The 19,462-nt window shown below is 40.8% G+C and overlaps 1 protein-coding gene across 5 annotated transcripts in view; it reads right to left on the bottom strand.

Annotated features, from left to right (window-relative positions):
* Positions 1 to 708: 708 nt before the first annotated feature.
* eml4 (echinoderm microtubule associated protein like 4) overlaps positions 709 to 19,462 on the bottom strand; it is a 124,521-nt gene continuing 105,767 nt past the window's right edge. For 4 of the 5 annotated variants that reach the window (XM_031901660.1, XM_031901657.1, XM_031901659.1 and 1 more), the window contains 13 exons: positions 18,713 to 18,808; positions 18,384 to 18,518; positions 17,658 to 17,793; positions 14,056 to 14,213; positions 10,607 to 10,732; positions 10,380 to 10,511; positions 9,327 to 9,394; positions 8,404 to 8,492; positions 7,512 to 7,609; positions 4,894 to 4,981; positions 2,786 to 2,884; positions 2,507 to 2,637; positions 709 to 1,867 (listed from right to left, as the gene is read on the bottom strand). In XM_031901660.1, the coding sequence (XP_031757520.1) occupies positions 1,379 to 1,867; positions 2,507 to 2,637; positions 2,786 to 2,884; positions 4,894 to 4,981; positions 7,512 to 7,609; positions 8,404 to 8,492; positions 9,327 to 9,394; positions 10,380 to 10,511; positions 10,607 to 10,732; positions 14,056 to 14,213; positions 17,658 to 17,793; positions 18,384 to 18,518; positions 18,713 to 18,808 (1,845 nt within the window). In that variant the 3' untranslated portion in view covers positions 709 to 1,378. 5 annotated transcript variants of the gene reach the window in all.

Below are 19,462 nucleotides of genomic sequence, written 5' to 3'. Positions count from 1 at the left end.
TCAGAGGAGACACCAACGCGTTTCGCAGAGAACTCTCTGGTGCTTTATTGGGGTTTAACTCAGAGCTGTCACCAAACCCTTAGTCCTCCGAAGTCCTGACTGATTATTAGAGGTTGGACAACGCTGGATTAAACCCATTTCTTAACAGGAATCTGTTTTATTCCTCTAGGAACTTTGTAAACAAGAGAATACGATAGTGTGCATTTATACATACAAATATGGAGATATACATATATCTATATACACATGCACACAGCCAAAGTAGTAGGACCTTTGGGCATCCATTGTAATCCCCTCACTAAATACGACTAAATACCTGATCTATAGCGATTCTCCTGAGAAGTGTCGAAAAAAGGGAATGACGGGTTTTGATGCACTTTGGAATGGCGCCATCACGTAAACGCTTGCACACTTAAGACTTATCGTTTCGACCCTCGAAAAACAAAAAGAAAAAGTCTAAACTATGCTAAAAGGTTCCAACAATGAAGTTACATAAATAATCTGTGCAGCCAGAGTATTCACACATAGAAGGAAATGCTTAGTCATGAAGGGGGTGAAATGCGTTGGGGGGGGGGGGGTTTCATATATCATTTGGCAAAAAAATTTCAATTATCAGAATATATTTCCTGCTTAACCTAAAGGATTATAGTTATAAAAAGAGAAAGGATTTAGAAATTCCAGCAACGGATTTTTGTTTTTATGGGTGTACGCCATTGGCTGTAGGCAAAGCTGCACTTGCGCAATGACGTTCTCTCCAGTTTATAAAATGAAAGTCGTATCGATGGGATGTCGGTGAATGGGAATCCCCTTTCTTGGTCAGGATAAAGCTAGATCACAGTGTTTATGCTGTTAGCCATGCTGCCAGATGTTGTAGATGTTACAAACAGTCCTTAAAGAGCCGCAGCAGCAGATAGGGCAACTGTAGGTCCGTAGGAAATTGCATATAATAAGTTGACCACCGTAGTGCCACAAAATACCATATTCTCTATCCTTTTCCCTCGGTGTAGCCTTTGGCCTGTATGTATATGCATCTAGACACTGCCATTACCAACAAAATGTATTTTATTATGCAACATTCTGTATTTTGTGTTTTTACGATTCATCGACCCAACAAAATATGTACAACAAACCCTTTTTTTTTTTCTTTTTTTTTATCAGTCGCAGAACCTCTAATCTATGGCTCCGCCTCACTTCCACCTTTGGCTAGTTTGGACACGTGGCCATTTGATTCCAAGGGACAGTTGGAACTGGCGACGCAGACGGATGTAGTAGCACTCACTGCCAGCCATACTCTCTCGCGCTAGTAAAACCCTCTTCCCATTAAAAAAAGCACAATCACCAGGTTACACATATAAAAGTACCATCGTAATTAACATTGTTAAGACAATGGTGAACTATCATCCTGGTTCTCATCCTGGGCATCTTCTGGGGTATTGTTGATGGCGGCCGAGTCAGTGGGATCCTCACTCACTTCATTTGAGGGCTCTTGGCCATTTGCCCCTTCAGGCTGGGAACTGCACTTTTCGCTCTGAACCTCATTTAGCTCCTCGGGCTGCTCGAGGGCGTCCTCTGCTGGCACTGGTGACTCGGCTGGGGTTTTATCATCCTCCTTGGGCACCTCGTTTACAGCTTGGGGCAAATTGGTGGGAGTGTTGGGCTGCAGTGGTTTCTCGGTTACAACCGGCGAATTGACCGCACTGCTGCTTTCCACAATATTGTCATTCTGAGAGTGGGAGACTTTTTCTATGAGTCTCCACTGCATGATACTCATGTCCTTCCCTCCTGTGGAAATCAAGTGGCTGTCTTTATGCGTGAAGCTGACGTTGGTGACGTGGCTACTGTGAGCGCTGTACTTGTGACTTGGAGCCTGTTAGGAAAAAAAATAAAAACAATTTATATGCAATATACATCAATTTAAAAATCATGAAAAGGCTGCATATTTTGTAATGTAATTTGGTTTGGAACAGCCCCGCCCCCTGTTCCCCTGCTGATCTGGCTGGCTACTTTGAGATTCAAATAAATGTAACAGTGGTCGCCTGCCCTCAGCCTGCCTTCAGCCTGCATCCTCCCAATCCCACAATTCCCTGCACACGTGATGTCAAAAAGGAAAGGAACATCACAGTGCAATGCATTGTGGGTTATGTAGTTCCTGCATGCTGTCTGTAAGCTGAGGCCAAGTTGTTACAAATTGTAATGTTTTAGTCTCTCCTCCCCTGCCAGGATTTCAAATGATGCAGAAAGAGAAGAACTGTTTTGCAGCTGGATTACAGCATATTCAAACAGTATTTATTCTGAAGGAACAGAATACAGTGATTGGTATATTAGGGGAGAGATGTGCTTTGGGTCGGAAGCCGGAGTTCCCCTTTAATAACGAGAGAGGCTTAGCTGAACCCATGGTGCTGAAGTGCAAAGTAAGACCCCATAACTGCCGTTATTTGGCCAGGCCCTTACAGATTTTAGGTACAAACATACAAAAGAAAATAAAGGCATGTAAATTATACTTTACCTTTGGTTTGGAACAGGGATACTGAAATAAGTGGACTTTGCAAAAATCATCCGCCAGAGCAATGACTTTCCTATTATGGGATCGCACCAGCGCATTAATGTCTGTTCCATCAGAGCCCTCCGGCCATACGCCTGAAAAAAAAGCAACATTTATTTATTAGGCCTACTACATCCCAAATACCGACACGCTCTACATACGTAGCATTGGGAAGGCCAAGTGCTCCGTTCTTTCATAGAGGAGAGCAGGGAGAGCAGCAGAGAATCTGAATAAGTAACTTACCAAACACCTGAAATCCTAGCACACACGTGTAAGTTGCCCAGTTGATATCTTTGCAGTCTGAACGATTCCGGATCAGTTTACAGCCACTTGGAATGTCCCCTGAGTCAAGCAGAGAAAGAACTGAATGAATCACTGGATTGCATCGTAGCTCAGTACAGTTATTAAGGACATGTAAACCCCCAGCAGCCTCTATGACATCTTTCAGTACCTGCCACTCCTGTCGTTTAGAGGCTAATAGTAAGGCTGTAGCATCCCCTTCAATCACTTGGGATTCCTTCTCCTCCTCTAACTTACTCGGTCCCCTCCCTTAGGAATTTGCTTTGGTTGTTGGCTACTGAGCACGCTCAGTTCTTCTCAATTCAGTTTATTAAACACCTCACAGTCTAGCAGCCAATGAAGAGATGGCACTGCTTGTTTCCCATAGAAATGCTGCTCTCGATGTCAGCTCCTATTTTTCTTTTTATAACCTCCTCCCCTGATCTCAGCTTAACCATTACAATGCTCAATCTGAGCAGGACTTTTTATCAAAGTAAGTTCTGCCTGTGTAAGCCTGCATTCTTCATTGCATAAGTGTTTGCAGATGTAAATGTCACTGATAATATGTCAGAGGAAAAATTGCCACTGGGTGAAAGCCGCTGTTTGTTTTAGGAAAATGTGAATGTGATGGTGCTGAGGAACAGAGGGGATATATGAAGTACAAATGATGTGCTTTGGGTGGGAGAGATGTGTCCAACCTTTATACATGGTAGGGAAATTTAGGAATTACATGTCCTTTAAAAAAGGACACTGTAACCCTTGGAACTGAGAAAACTACATTGGGTTAAACTGTGACCCAAATGGGAGGTTGCTTTGGGGATAACTAGTTGAAAATAATCTTTTTGCAACTTGCACTGAACAGATAAATAAAGGGATGATGATAATAACAACCAACCAACAGGCGTCTCCAAATAGCTCTTTTTCTTAATGAATCCATGAACATGCTGCACATGTAGTTCTTTCTAAGTTCTCTCTATGTTGCGCTACTCTATGTTCACACCCCTAGTTTCAGTCAGGCTGCTGCTAGTGCAGGAAATTGCTTACAGAAAGGGAATTTTGTGGAATATAAATAAACAAGAAAGGCCAAGGGGCATACAGATGAGCGACACATGGCCTTCCCCAGAATTCCTTTCCTCAAGCACTTTCTTCCTCTGGCAGCAGCCTTATCAAAACCTAGAAGAGGGTCACTATTAGCTTAGGATCCGGCTTTATCACAAACCCCCCCCCCCCCCCACCAAAACAAAAGAAAAAAAACAATTAATCCAGGCAGTTATATGCAATCACAATCTAATATGCAAAGGAAAATAACTATTGGTATCTGATCTGTTATCCTGAAACCTGTTATCCAGAAAGGTCCCATAGACTCCATTATAAAATAATAATTGTACTTGATCCCAACTAAGATATAATTACCCCTTATTGGGGGCAGAACAGCCCTATTGGGTTTATTTAATGGTTAAATGATTCCATTTTCTCTGTAATAATAAAACAGTACCTGTACTTGATCCCAACTAAGATATAATTACCCCTTATTGGGGGCAGAACAGCCCTATTGGGTTTATTTCATGGTTAAATGATTCCCTTTTCTCTGTAATAATAAAACAGTACCTGTACTTGATCCCAACTAAGATATAATTACCCCTTATTGGGGGCAGAACAGCCCTATTGGGTTTATTTAATGGTTAAATGATTCCATTTTCTCTGTAATAATAAAACAGTACCTGTACTTGATCCCAACTAAGATATAATTACCCCTTATTGGGGCAGAACAGTCCTATTGGGTTTATTTCATGGTTAAATGATTCCCTTTTCTCTGTAATAATAAAACAGTACCTGTACTTGATCCCAACTAAGATATAATTACCCCTTATTGGGGGCAAAACAATTCTATTGGGGTTATTTAATATTTAAATGATTTTTTAGCAGACAAGGTATGGAGATCCAAATTAAGATCCCTTATCTGGAAAACCCCAGGTCCCGAGCATTCTGGATAACAGGTCCCATACCTGCACATAATATTGAAGAATGAAAAGGCTTTGTTAAAGGTACAGTACAAAGAAAATACCACTTACAGTATAATATTTCATAGTCGCCTGAGTTAGACATGATGTACTGATTATCTGGGGACCAGTCAAGATGTGTGATATAACTGGAATGACCCTAAAAAATAGGAGGGTTTTAGAATAATCAGAGTGTGCTTTTCAACATGCAACAAACTACATTGTAAAAATATACTATTTGTAATCAAAAAATGATTAATATACTGAAATTATTGAACCAGCCTAAAGGTTTAGCATCTCTATAGCTGTAGCGACCCAGGCCTTCAACTTGTCACAGGAGCTCCCCATCTAGGATGTTGTTAGGAGTGTCAGTGGCACTGCACATGCTCAGTGGGCTCTGAGCGGCTGTTGTGAAGATAAGCGTAGGGGTCGTCGCAAATTATCAAGCAGAAAATGATGCTACATTAATTCTCATGTTAGCTGCACTGGTTTCTGAGCTGCCATAATTACCTGTATTAATTACTTATTAGCCTTGTATTGTGACATTTATATTGTGCATATATACAGTATAGTGTGAGTGGGACCCTAAGCTCAGGTTATACTGTGACATTTATATCCTATACATACAGTATATTGTGAGTGGGTCCCTAAGCTCAGGTTATACTGTGACATTTATATTCTGTATATACAGTATATTGTGAGTGGGTCCCTAAGCTCAGGTTATATAGTGACATTTATATTCTGTATATACAGTATAGTGTGAGTGGGACCCTAAGCTCAGGTTATACTGTGACATTTATATCCTATACATACAGTATATTGTGAGTGGGTCCCTAAGCTCAGGTTATACTGTGACATTTATATTCTGTATATACAGTATAGTGTGAGTGGGTCCCTAAGCTCAGGTTATACTGTGACATTTATATTCTGTATATACAGTATATTGTGAGTGGGACCCTAAGCTCAGGTTATACTGTGACATTTATATTCTGTATATACAGTATAGTGTGAGTGGGACCCTAAGCTCAGGTTATACTGTGACATTTATATTCTGTATATACAGTATAGTGTGAGTGGGACCCTAAGCTCAGGTAAGTGCCTGCAGCACAGAAAATGTGCAGGGAATCAGCAGAAAAGAAGATGGGGGGCTACTGGGGCATCTTTGGGGGCACAGACCTTCCCTGTTAAAGGGCTGTGTTTGCCTTGAGCTGGTACAGAAGCACAAAACATAATGTACAGCATAGCCTACTTCTTTAGTTAGGCTTTAGTTCTCCTTTAATTATCTAGTATAAATAAATTTAAAGCAACTGAACTTGTTTGGTATTCATTGAAGACATTTCACTGCTCATCCGAGCAGCTTCTTCAGTTCAACTGACTGGTATGGGAAATCCTCAGCATATATCTTCTACTAATCCAATCACAATGGCACATTGTAACTCTTCAGAGAGGTGACACCTGAAACTCACAGAGGTGTGAATGCTGTGGAGTTACTTTGAAAGGATTACCAAAGTATCATGCAACTCTTCAAACAGGTGTTACTTGTTAGAGTTGCATGAATGGATGTGTGAAGAGTTCTGAAACTGCCGGGGTACAGATGTTAGAACAGCTTTGTATGTAGCAGACAGATGGTGTCGAAGTCCCCCGCCTCTGTTTAGGGATGGTTTCTCCACTTTGACATGAATGGCCTCTTTTACACCTCTTTCAAACCAGCGGTCTTCTTTGTCCAAAATTTGGACGTTGCTATTTTCAAAGGAGTGTCCCTTGTCTTTTAGGTGTAGAAAGACAGCAGAGTCCTGGTCTGTAGTGTTCACCCTCCTATGCTGAGCCATTCTCAGTTGCTTTGTCTCCCCAATGTAAAGGTCGGTGCACTCCTCGCTACACTGGACTGCGTATACAACATTGCTTTGTTTTTCCTTTGGTGTTGGATCCTTTGGGTGTACAAGTTTTTGTCTCAGTGTGTTGCTAGGTTTGAAAAACACAGGGATGTGGTGTTTGTTGAAAATTCTCCTGAGTTTCTCTGAGGCCATTCATGTCAAAATGGAGAAAACATCCCTAAACAGAGGCGGGGGACTTCGACACCATCTGTCTGCTACATACAATGCTGTTCTAACATCTGTACCCCGGCAGTTTCAGAACTCTACACACATCCATTCATGCAACTCTAACTAGTAACACCTGTTTTGAAGAGTTGCATGATACTTTGGTAATCCTTTCAAAGTAACTCCACAGCATTCACACCTCTGTGAGTTTCAGGTGTCACCTCTCTGAAGAGTTACAAAGTGCCATTGTGATTGGATTAGTGGAAGAGTATATATGCTGAGGACTTCCCATACCAGTCAGTTGAACTGAAAAAGCTGCTCGGATGAGTAGTGAAACGTCTTCAATGATTACCAAACAAGTCCGGTTGCTTTAAATTTATTTATACTAGATATACCATGACCTGGATGAATGAAAATCTTCATAGACATATTCTGTGGCAAATAATTAAAATAACATCAATGCTTTGTGCTAAGCCAATCAGAATTTCTAACAACAAGTTTGGCACAAACCTATCTGGTTACAGACTGCTTTGGTAACACAGGAAAAAATATATAAATATAATTTAGTTTTTTCTGGAAAACCAAGTGATCGGGTGCTTAATTCTAACGTAGGGCATAGGCGCATATACAGTGGGGTCGGCTGTTACTTACAGTGCACTTTCCATATCTGCTATACTTTCTCCCATTCTCTGAGACATTGTAGAGGTAAATGAAGTTGTCATGTGAGCCCACAGCAAGCAGCGCGCCATCTGATGAGAGGAATGAAGCACATGGAAGACATCATGTAGCTACGTTAGGCTTGCATGGTAACATGGCTTCTGAACTATATTTGTTAAAAAGCCCCACGCAACACAGAAACCCCTAATATACCTCTCACTGTAATCTGTTCCTTCAAAAAGTCTGAATAAATACCATTTTTATATGCTGAAATCCAGGTGCAAAACAGTTCTCTGCATCATTTGAAATCCTGGCAGGGGAGGAGGGACTAAAACACTGATGTTACAAATTGTAACAATTTCTCCACAGCTTACAGAGCAGAGGTAGCCCATAACACCAAGAGAATAGTAGAACTATAGTGGGGATGTTGGCGCTCTATAGTAGTACTAAGCTCAGTATGTTGTGCCTGGAGACATGGAGTGGCTGAAAATGAAAGACATAACTTGTAAGGAATTGGCAAACTCAGTTCTTGAATCAGTTCAATATGTTTCATTCTAAACCCGAAAGTGTTAAATGGGGTTTTGCTTTCCTGCTCTCGAGTGTCAGAGATAACTTGATTTAGCTCTCTCCAAATCCTGCAGAGTCTGTGTGTTTACAGAATGCATTGTCAGCCAGAACATAGTGTAAGTGCAGGAAGCTGACCTCAGGAGAGTTCATCAGGCACGGCACCTCTCCGGAGACACTCTGCTGGTAATGGATGGGGATTAAAAAGGAATTACCCTTTACAGATTTCATATTTTTCCTTTTAGTGCACTGGAAGAATATAGCATTATGATTTTCACAAAGAAGAACTGTCTTTGCAACGTCCTAAGAGGAATCGACCTACCGACGGAGTATCGCATGACCGAGAGCTGCTCATTGCCGTCTGTATGTATGGATACCAGGTCTCTCGTCTCTGCATCCAGAACAAACCATCTAGAAAGTAAAGGGAGACCATAAATGTTTTATATAGATCAGAGTATCTGTCATTGTATCCCTTGCCTAACATAGGTAACCATTAGAAACTTGCACCTAGAGACCCTATGCTAGAGTATGAGTATATGAATAAAGAGCTTTAGCGTGCTATTTTGATGTCTAAGGTACCACTGTTAATATCAGAAAATTCTATATTTAGCGAGAATTTATGTCGTTTGTTAGTAGCAGTAGTTTAGCCTCCCACTTCTACAGGCGGCTATGGCATATGGGCTGCTCTCACCATCACTTTCCAAGAGAAAAGCAACAGTGATACAACAATATCAGTTAATGACTAGTGAATATAATGGGAAGGCTAGTATCCCATGGCCAATTATCTGACCTTGCCCTACAGGTTTGGCGATGGTAACCAAGAATGATGAGCCACTAGTCATTATTCCAATTACAGCCAATAGGGATCTACCAACGGTTCTTTATCGAAAACCACTTCAAAAAGGGATAGTGCTCTGCAGAGCAATGAGAATTTCCCCAGGTTATGTTGCATTAACAGTAATTAGAGCAAAAATAGCTTTTTGGCTTGAACATTTTGGCGTTAATGTCCACCTGTCACCTCTAGGCTCTTGCCATTTCGTAATGGACAGGGGTATCTTGACTTCTCCGCTGTAGAGGTGTCTTCTGTCTAATTAAAGCCCCACTTGGTCTATGGTTATCATTCTTAGATAATTTACGTATGCATGAACTGCCCCCAAAAGGACAGTTTATTAGAAAAAATGATATCCCCCGAATAAAAAATGTCTTTCTTAAAGCTGCTACAAAGTTTAAAGCCTTAGTAATTACCTTCCAGAATGTGTCCCAATGGCTACGACGGTTCCAGTGGGGTGGAAATCAGCACAGTGCCCCGGTTCCTGCATGAAGGAAAGACAGAGGGTCTGGAATTGCTTTCCGCAAACAGATGTTCAGAAATGGAGGTCTTAAGCACACAACAATAAATTTGAAGAAAACTCAAAAGTTTTTACTGTCAACATGAGAATGTGTCATTCTCTAATAAACGGAAGCGTCTCCGGAGGATAAGTGTAAAGCAAGTAACCCCCGGGCAGAAAAATATTGGAGACGTTTCAATGAGATGCAGTCATGTTTGCAGTGAACAGACAGGCAGTAACACCGACGACATGCATTTCTGGCACAAGCAAAAACTTGTCTTCCTTGTGAAATATTTCATTGGCTCCATTCAGCTGTATCTTGTTACCCAAACCACCGAAGCACTTAAAAGCATTATATAAAGGGAAAATAGAGAGATTTCAGCGAAATCTTTCCACCATTCGTCAGACTGTGCGGACAAATAAGAGAATAAATAAATAAAACCACAAGGCTTTTCTGCTGCGGATTCCCAAACTACACAATGAAATGGAGAGGGAAATTCAGTAACTGGAAGGCAACTGGATCACCTGATCCTTGACCTCCCACATCGGTAATTAAGGGATGGAAAAGGCTTATCTGGGATTAGGTACTGGAGCGGCACCAGTAAATCCTCTCTAAGGCCAGACTGACCAGCATTATCTTCAGGACACATCCATGGGTTCCGTTTGAAAAAGTTTCACACTGCCTGTCTTTGCAACAAGCAGGAACTAAGTCTAATGAGAATTACAAATGTTTCCTCATATAATTATATAATTGCTGAATTTATTCTCATAATGAAATAACATGTTTTGGGCTTTGTTTAGTGTTGCTGTTCCTTTAATGACCTCTCATTCCCTAGATAAGAGGGATGGGCACTGGTTGCTCTATGCACATACACAAAGATATAAATGAAGTGATCAGCTAGTATTTTTTTATGACGGCAATTATTTCCCTATGCAAGAAGAGGGCTTATAAAAAATAAACAGCACATACGTCTAAGACCCTGGTCCATTCCAAGGAGTGGTCCACCGAGTTCCACAAGCAAACTTGCTTATCTTGAGCGCATGTTAAGAGCAAGTCTTTAAATGGATGAGTCGCCAGACCCCAAAGTTCATCGGTGTGACCCTACAAAATGATAAGAGAGTGTTTGTTCAAAGCCCAGACTGTAAAATCAGCTTCGATAATGTATGAAAGATAAAAAAATAAGTCATTAGGATTACCTGAACTTCTACTTGGAAGCCATCGTTAAACGTCCCTCGCAGAATGAAGTTCCGTGATGTTCCGATTAAAAACTGATCACCTTTACCTTCAGCCACGGCTCGGATGGTGCCATATTGGTCAGGAACCTGGTTGAGGAGCAAATATATTTACCTGCAAAGTAATAACTCGCTACAAACAAGCAAACGTCTACCGTTCTACATCACTATATGACCCACAGGAGGCCAAGGTTTGATTTCATTGGTTGTTCTACAAAAGATTAAAAACTCAAGAATAGACAAACATGCACCTAAACAAGGGCCCCTGGGCAGAATAAAGTGGAAAAGCAAATAGGTGAAAGCCATTATTATACAAAGGCTTATTTCATCTTTAGCTATGATATTCTACAGCTTTATTTCAAATGCATATCAAGGATGCATATAAAGGAACAATGCACTCTAAATTGGAAGATGTATAGTAGTCGGTATACCCTATACTGTAAATATTTCATGCATTAAACTTCTGACTAGGTTTGGTATTTTTGATGAGTGTAGCAAATCATGACCACTTGGCAGGGTTAATTCCTCCGGATAAATCATGTGTCAGAAAGACGTGGAGCTTAACCCTGCCTCGCTAGATAGAGACACAACTGACTGTAATGGTCTCAAGATGCTGTCGATGACTGCATGTTTCATGTTAAATATTGATTCATTCTTGAGTTCTGAACTCCAGAGGTGGCTTGTTTCTGCACAAGGGGAAGTACCACTGTCATTACATGCATTTATTTGACAGCAATAAATACACAAAGATTTAAAAATAAATAAACAATTATAATGCTTTCTGCTTTACAGACAGGAAAGTATTTGCCAACCAACATAAAACAGTAGAAGAAATGAGTGTAGGCAAGGACAGAAGCCATTAGAAAAAGTACACTGCTGTGTTGTGTTGGCATTGGTCTTGGCTAGTCACATACAATGGATTGTATTGGGTCTTTTCAGGCATGTCCTGTACAGATTAACCTTCCCCGACTAGTGTTGGCTGTCTTTGGGGCATCTCAGCAGGAAAGCCTGTCGGACATCTGTAATGCCCTGGCTAGGTTCAGTGCTATTGGTTCTACCTATTAGCAGCTCATTGCCGATGAGGTCTAGGTAATGTTTGGATAATTAAAATGACAACCTTGGTACCTAAGTGATTGCCTCTGGGATATACCTTTCCAAAAATTCTGAATCAAGCCTGTGCAGAGCTTAAAAAATAAGACACAGTTCTAGGTATTTCATGGAGTCCCTCAGTTTTATGCTACTCATTTATGCTTTTAGGGCATTCAAGTTAGCTGGGACAGCAGAAACTTTCATCAGGTACAAGGAAGCAAATAAAGCATGCAAAAAAGCTATCAGGCAAGCTAAAATAGAGATGGAAAGGGATATTGCAGCTAGGAGTAAAAAGAATCCAAAATTATTTTTTAATTATGTGAATAGTAAAAAAATGAAGCAAGAAGGGGTGGGAACTTTATTATCACGGGGGGGTACGTTGGTTGATGAAAACGGGGAAAAAGCTGAAATTTTGAACTCTTATTTTTCATCTGTCTATACATCTGAGGAGCCAGATAATGAAGGCTTCCCTTGTAATATGCCCAGTTCTAGTAATTTAGCTACGGACGCATGGGTCACTCAGGAGGAAATTCAAAAGAGACTTGAACATGTAAAGGTAAACAAAGGTCCAGGGCCGGATGGGATTCATCCCAGGGTATTAAATGAGCTGAGCGCTGTGATTGCCAAACCTCTTCACTTAATTTTTCAGGATTCATTGAGGTCTGGCATGGTGCCAAGAGACTGGCGGATTGCTAATGTGGTGCCGTTATTTAAAAAGGGATCCCGTTCTCAGCCTGAAAACTATAGGCCTGTTAGTCTGACATCAGTAGTAGGAAAACTTTTGGAAGGGGTAATAAGGGATAGGGTACTTGAATACATTGCAGTTCACAATACTATTAGTTTGTGCCAGCATGGTTTTATGCGTAACAGATCTTGCCAGACTAATTTAGTCGCCTTTTATGAGGAGGTGAGCAGGAACCTTGATGCTGGAATGGCAGTTGATGTCATCTACTTGGACTTTGCTAAAGCGTTTGATACAGTACCTCACAGAAGGTTAATGATCAAATTAAGGAATATTGGCCTAGAACATAATATTTGTAATTGGATAGAGAACTGGCTGAAGGATAGAGTACAAAGAGTGGTTGTAAATGGAACATTTTCTAATTGGACCAGTGTGGTTAGTGGAGTACCGCAGGGGTCAGTCCTTGGTCCTTTGCTGTTTAACTTGTTTATTAATGACCTGGAGGTGGGCATAGACAGTACTGTGTCTATTTTTGCTGATGACACTAAATTGTGCAAAACTATAAGTTCCATGCAGGATGCTGCCGCTTTGCAGAGCGATTTGACAAAATTAGATAACTGGGCAGCAAACTGGAAAATGAGGTTCAATGTTGATAAGTGCAAAGTTATGCACTTTGGTAGAAATAATATAAACGCAAACTATCTACTGAATGGTAGTGTGTTGGGGGTTTCCTTAATGGAGAAGGATCTAGGGGTTTTTGTAGATCACAAGTTGTCTAATTCCAGGCAGTGTCATTCTGTGGCTACTAAAGCAAATAAAGTGCTGTCTTGTATAAAAAAGGGCATTGACTCAAGGGATGAGAACATAATTTTGCCCCTTTATAGGTCCCTGGTAAGGCCTCACCTTGAGTATGCGGTGCAGTTTTGGGCTCCAGTCCTTAAGAAGGATATTAATGAGCTGGAGAAAGTGCAGAGACGTGTAACTAAACTGGTAAAGGGGATGGAAGATTTAAACTATGAGGTGAGACTGTCGAGGTTGGGGTTGTTTTCTCTGGAAAAGAGGCGCTTGCGAGGGGACATGATTACTCTGTACAAGTACATTAGAGGGGATTATAGGCAGTTGGGGGATGTTCTTTTTTCCCATAAAAACAATCAACGCACCAGAGGTCACCCCTTTAGATTAGAGGAAAGGAGCTTCCATTTGAAGCAGCGTAGGTGGTTTTTCACGGTGAGGGCAGTGAGGTTGTGGAATGCCCTTCCTAGTGATGTGGTAATGGCAGATTCTGTTAATGCCTTTAAGAGGGGCCTGGATGAGTTCTTGATCAATCAGAATATCAAAGGCTATTGTGATACTAATATCTACAGTTAGTACTAGTGGTTGTATTTATAGTTTATGTATGTGAGTATAGATTGGTAGGTGTGGGTTAGGTGTGCTGGGTTTACTTGGATGGGTTGAACTTGATGGACACTGGTCTTTTTTCAACCCTATGTAACTATGTAACTATGTAACCATGGGACCAGGTCCACTCCGGGGAAATCTAGCTTTTGAATGCAAAAATCCTTAAACCTGAACAAAGTGCTATTAACAGTATACAGACTACTGACTTTAATTTAAATGTAATAATTATATTTCTTTGTCGTACCTCTATTTCTCTTTCTGGATTAAGGTCATGATCCCACATGATGACTTTCCGGTCCTTTCCGCCTCCAGTAAGCAGCATCCCATTTCTCATTTGGCAAAGTGTGAACACACTGCCATCATGAGCTTTGATTTGCCTGCTTATTTGGTAGACGCCTAAAACTGTGGAAGAGAAGAGAAATACAGCCAGTGAGAAAATTATGCTCTTATTTAATATGCTTAAGGTCCAAAAAATAGTTTAGTACCATCAGTACATATTTCTTCTAGAGGAACTAATGGTGGAAAAAAAGAAGACATTCACTACCTATTGAATACAAGGGAGGTGCTGTGAGTAATTAATAACCCATGATTAGTAGCCAAAAAAGAACCAGTTTTAAAGCTTGCCATATACTGAAAGTTCCACTAGTGACTAGTCCAAACAAGCAGCTCATTCCCCGATATGCCCACCTTGAGTTGGGTGATACTGGATTGATCCAATTCTCTGGCTCTCAGGCCAAATGTTGGGATGACACTGACGGACTTCAGGTCATTGGGGCAAGGACCACATCAACAAGCCAATGGGCTTCTCCCCAATGGGATTTTGAAACCTGCCCAGTCGATATCTTGCCAGATTTTCTGCTAGATACCAGTCGGGTAGGCCTGTCGGAAAGACTTATACCAGAGCCGATAAGATGCCATTGGCAACTTTAAATGCCCTGTGTATGGCCACCTTTAAAGCTGGCCATACAGGCACCGATGATATTGTACAAAACCTCGCTTGGTACGATATTCGGTGCGTGTATGGTGGCTCAACGAGGCGACCAATACCGCAAAAGCCTGCGGATATCGGTTGACTCCTCGATCGGCCATGTTAAAAGTTTTGCCTGCTTTTTATATGTGCCCCTGACGAAGACCCCCTCCTTTTGAATGAGGGTCGAAACGCGTTGGGTTTTTTGATATGTAAAATAAAGTTTGTCATTTTTATATCATTTGGATGTGCCCTGCTCCTCTCATGTTTAGGTTAAAAGACAATGGCGCCCGAGCAAAATCTACATTCAGGAAGAATTTCTATTGTTTCTACCTCCATATCTGATGATTCAGCCCTGAACGTCTGTGGAGGGTGGGAACGATCTTTTTGTGCGACCAATGGTCACACAAAAGATCAAAAATAGCTATGTGTGTGGCCACCTTTAGTCCTGGTCAACAACCTAGGGCCATTTGCTATTGACAGCATTCCCACTGTAGCCAATGGAAAGTGACCTGCATACAACCATCTTGAAAGCTTACAAGTCAACTTCTGAGTTACAAACAAATGGGATAGAGGTACACAGCCGGATCAGGAGAAGCTATCTGCTCATTATACGTGAGCCAGTCATTTTGTAACCTTATCAACCCCTCCTCTTCCAGGTTTTACCTGTAGCAAAGTGAAGGTTCATGGTACAGTAAGTCCCTATGTGCCAAGTATCTGGGTTTCTCTACTTGAATCTACTGAGTCATGTTGTCTCCAACTCCAGACAATAAAAAGTGGCTTTCTTGCATAAGAATTCAGAACTTTGCCATTTCATGATTGCATTCATATTAAAAGGAAACCCACAGAGATTTCAAAGAAAAATAACCGCTGAATACATTTTATTAAAGAATGTTGCACTTTGTATGTGTTTTACTGCAAAACAGGAAGCACCTACATTCTAAAAATTCCTTTGAAAGCAACAAATGGTTTTTTCGGTTCCTTTTTGTGAGCGCTTAGAGCTAATAAATGCATTGACCGTTAGAGCCGGCTGTGCACTCTTGGAATGGCAGCCAGCAATTATAATGAACCTAATGACAGAAGTTACCGGTTCTTAAAGGGATACTGTTGTGAGTTTTATGGGGTACTTTTTGGGGTCTTTTTGTGGCGCCGCTCCGAACCCCCCAATTTTCCCATTGACTTTGACAGGGAAGATTTTCAAACTGCTGCCACTCTTACAGCTTTGAAGCTACACCCCCCAAACTTCAATAACAATCATGGGATCACCCCAAAAAAAACCAGCGACATTTGTTGGATCACCCAAAGTGGGAGGAGCCAAGAACAGCCAATCAAATTTCACCAACTGACTCACAGTAGCGCTGGGGGTCTCCAAACCTCGAGTTAGGCACAAGGTAACTGCGGTTCAAGGTTAAAAAAAGTTGGCGGTGCCACCAACAGCCAATCAGATTTTACCTATTGACTTTCAATGGGGAAATTCAACCTGCTGCCATTCTCACAGTATTAATAAGAGGGTACCCAAACTCTTCACAGTGGACTGCATTTTTAGGTTAGAAAAAGTAGGTGGAGCCACCATCAGCCAATCAGATTCCATCTGAATTTTTTTTGTTTAAATTTAAAATGCTGCCATTCTTATACTATTTACGCCAGGGTCCCCAAAGTCAGTCAATGGGTGACAATAATTCAAGGTTTGAAAAAATTGGGTGGAGCTACAGACAGCCAATCAGATTTAACTGATTTTAATGGTGAAATTTTCACTGCTGACATTTTCACACGTTTAATGCCAGTGTGACTGAAGTTCATCAGAGCTCAGGGCACATGGCTGTGGCACCCTGGGAAATGAAGAAAATGGCTAGCCCCATGGGAAATATCAAAATTAAATTAAAAAAAAAATCTGTGTTTCTGAAAAACAGATTACAATGCAGGATTCTGCTGGAGAAGCGCTATTAACTGATGGGTTTTTAAAAAAACATGTTTTCCCATGACAGTATTGCTTTAAGGACATGCAAGAGAATTCTAGTATACAAGTTGTTTCATATACACAGATAGGGTGAACTTTAACTGTATATATTTTATTGTTTAAACTTTATCTTTTAGCACATCAGGTAAGAATGCTTTGAGGTGTGTGTCACTGCATTCACACCCCCGCCAATCATAGACATTTAAGACGATACAGCAATAGTTGTGGAATTTACCTTGGATAAGCTTGATATATCATGGACAATGGCTCCTTTTAGAACCTGAGAATGTCGCTTGCCAAGTTGGATTTGGCAATGAAACAGACACAGAAATGCATGGGAATTCACTGGTGTTACATCTGAATTTGCACTCTGCCCAATTCAGCGTCTAATGAGCTGCCTACCATGTGGATTTGTAGGAATCTTGCAAGTAATTTTAATGGTACTTTGTGTATATATCATATGGATTTGTAACAATCTAGCATATATATTATATATATATATATATATATATATATATATATATATATATATATATAATAAGAAGGAAATGTTAAATCACTGGTGTGTGCCAAAAGTTAGCACCTCCCAGTGATTGTAATCACTTACCCGATACCCCAGGCTGGTGCTTCTGTTAACAGAAAACTGCCCTGGCCTTGGGTATTTCTGCATAAGTTCTTCAGATCGCCTGGACCGGAACAAATATAGAAGTATCCGAAGAAGATGGCACAGAGATGCTTCTGCAGAAATACTCTGGGCACCAGCCCAGGGTATCAGCTAAGCGATTTGAATCACTGGGGAATGCCTAACATTTTGGCGACCCCCAGTGATTTAAACTTTAGTTCTACTTTAAAACCAACCATGCCGCATTTTTTTACTCATAGCCCAAGGAGAGGGAAGCAATGCCCAGGTTAATATGCTTACCTTTTGCACCTTTGGAAGCAGTGGATTCTACAGTGGTTTTGCTCCATATGAGCATCACCCCACCAGAATCTCCGGCAAGGACATCTCCGTTTGCAAGGAACGCTAAGCACTGCACAAACTTTGGTTTCTCGTATTTCTGGAAGTTAAACAGATAAAGCAGCTTATACAGGGCCCTTTTTAACTCCCTTAGTACCAACAGCAACTGCTTAATAAGAACAGAGTTGGAAAAAAATACAAAACAATGTTTCTGGAATTCTGTAATGGTCTTGCCAATGACATTGGCAGGGAAAGGGTTAAGGTGAGTGTTGTCTGTGTGCAGGAAATCCAGAGCAGACAGTCTGAGTCACTTGAGGTGATGAGGTGGGCTTCTAAGCAAGCCAGAAAGGCAAATAAGAATTCTGAGGATATCAGGATAATCTGTGTGCTATGGGAGTGCATATTCTTAGTGGACAGAATAACAGACAATGTTAGAGGGCCTCTCTCAGTTCTAAAGAACTAAAGCTATGACATGTGAATGGACACTAAGCTGGGCTCACTTCTACAGGAACATGGATCATTGCCCTGCAATGTTAAATTCTATGTCAGCTAAGGAAACTCTTATAGACACAATATAAACAGGTTACTATGTAGCCATATCATTTCTAATAGGGCTGTGCAGGTAATAGATTCACTGGCCATTAAATTGAAGATATGATTCTCTTCTGTGACATGTAGGAAATGCTATACCCCAAATATGCCCTGCTTTCTTGCTAGAGAATTGCCGCTCCAAGTCCAGAAGAAGATGTGAGACTTGCCACACGTCACTATAGTGCAGGCATCAGTCGGATGGAATTCAACAGTGAGCACAACTTCATTTGTTGTCTGTCAATAAAGAAAAGGGGACGGGCAAAAATAAAAGTTCAGCTGAGCAAGAAAATTCAAATTTCCCAAGACCACCAGCAACCTCCAACCTAATCACATGCACAACTTCTCCATTTATAAACACAGTATTTATACACATTTATAAACACACTATTTAAAAAATTTTTTTTTCAAAAATATAACACGTGCTGTACCTTGATTTCAGCTATTTTAGACTTTTTCTGCCAGTCCCAGACTGTCAGCATATGCTCATTGGAGTCATCTATTACAGACAAATGCACCCCGGAATCCTAATGAGAGAAGACAAGTTGGGTTAAGGAGGGACTGAAGACAAAAGGGAATCAACTCAGACTGCAGGGGTCTGCAATGGATTAATGCAGAAGAAAAGAATTTTAGATAATATATATGACATGAATCTTGGGATTTGGTACATCACAGTGGGGGGGGGGGTTGTTGTTAGAGGCAGAAGATTTGTACAGGTATGGGACTTGTTATCCATAATGCTTGGGACCTGGGGTTTTCCAGATAAGGGATCTTTCCTTAATCTGGATCTCCATGTCTTACGTCTCCTGAAAAATCATTTAAACATGAAATAAACCCAATAGGATTGGTATGCCACCAATACAGATTAATACAAGGTACAGTTTTATCATTACAGTAAAAAAGGAAATAATTAAAAAAATATTTTCCTATAATGGGCTCTATGGGTGATGGCCTTCCCATAATTCAGAACTTTCTAGATAATAGGTTTCCAGATAACGGATCCTATATCTACATGTACCAATAGAAAGAAGGTTTCTCACTCAGGTACACTTGTCTTTGCTCTCTGCACCATAGCAATATGAAACCCTTAATGTAACTTTTGGCCTTTAATAAAATGCAGGAAAAAAAACACAGTATATCTGACGGTACAGCCACCTGAACTCCCAGCTGCTGCAGAAGAC

Source organism: Xenopus tropicalis, chromosome 5 (genome assembly GCF_000004195.4).
Source record: "Xenopus tropicalis strain Nigerian chromosome 5, UCB_Xtro_10.0, whole genome shotgun sequence".
In the NCBI taxonomy this organism is placed as follows: Eukaryota; Metazoa; Chordata; class Amphibia; order Anura; family Pipidae; genus Xenopus; species Xenopus tropicalis.
This window is presented reverse-complemented; position numbering and strand designations above follow the sequence as displayed.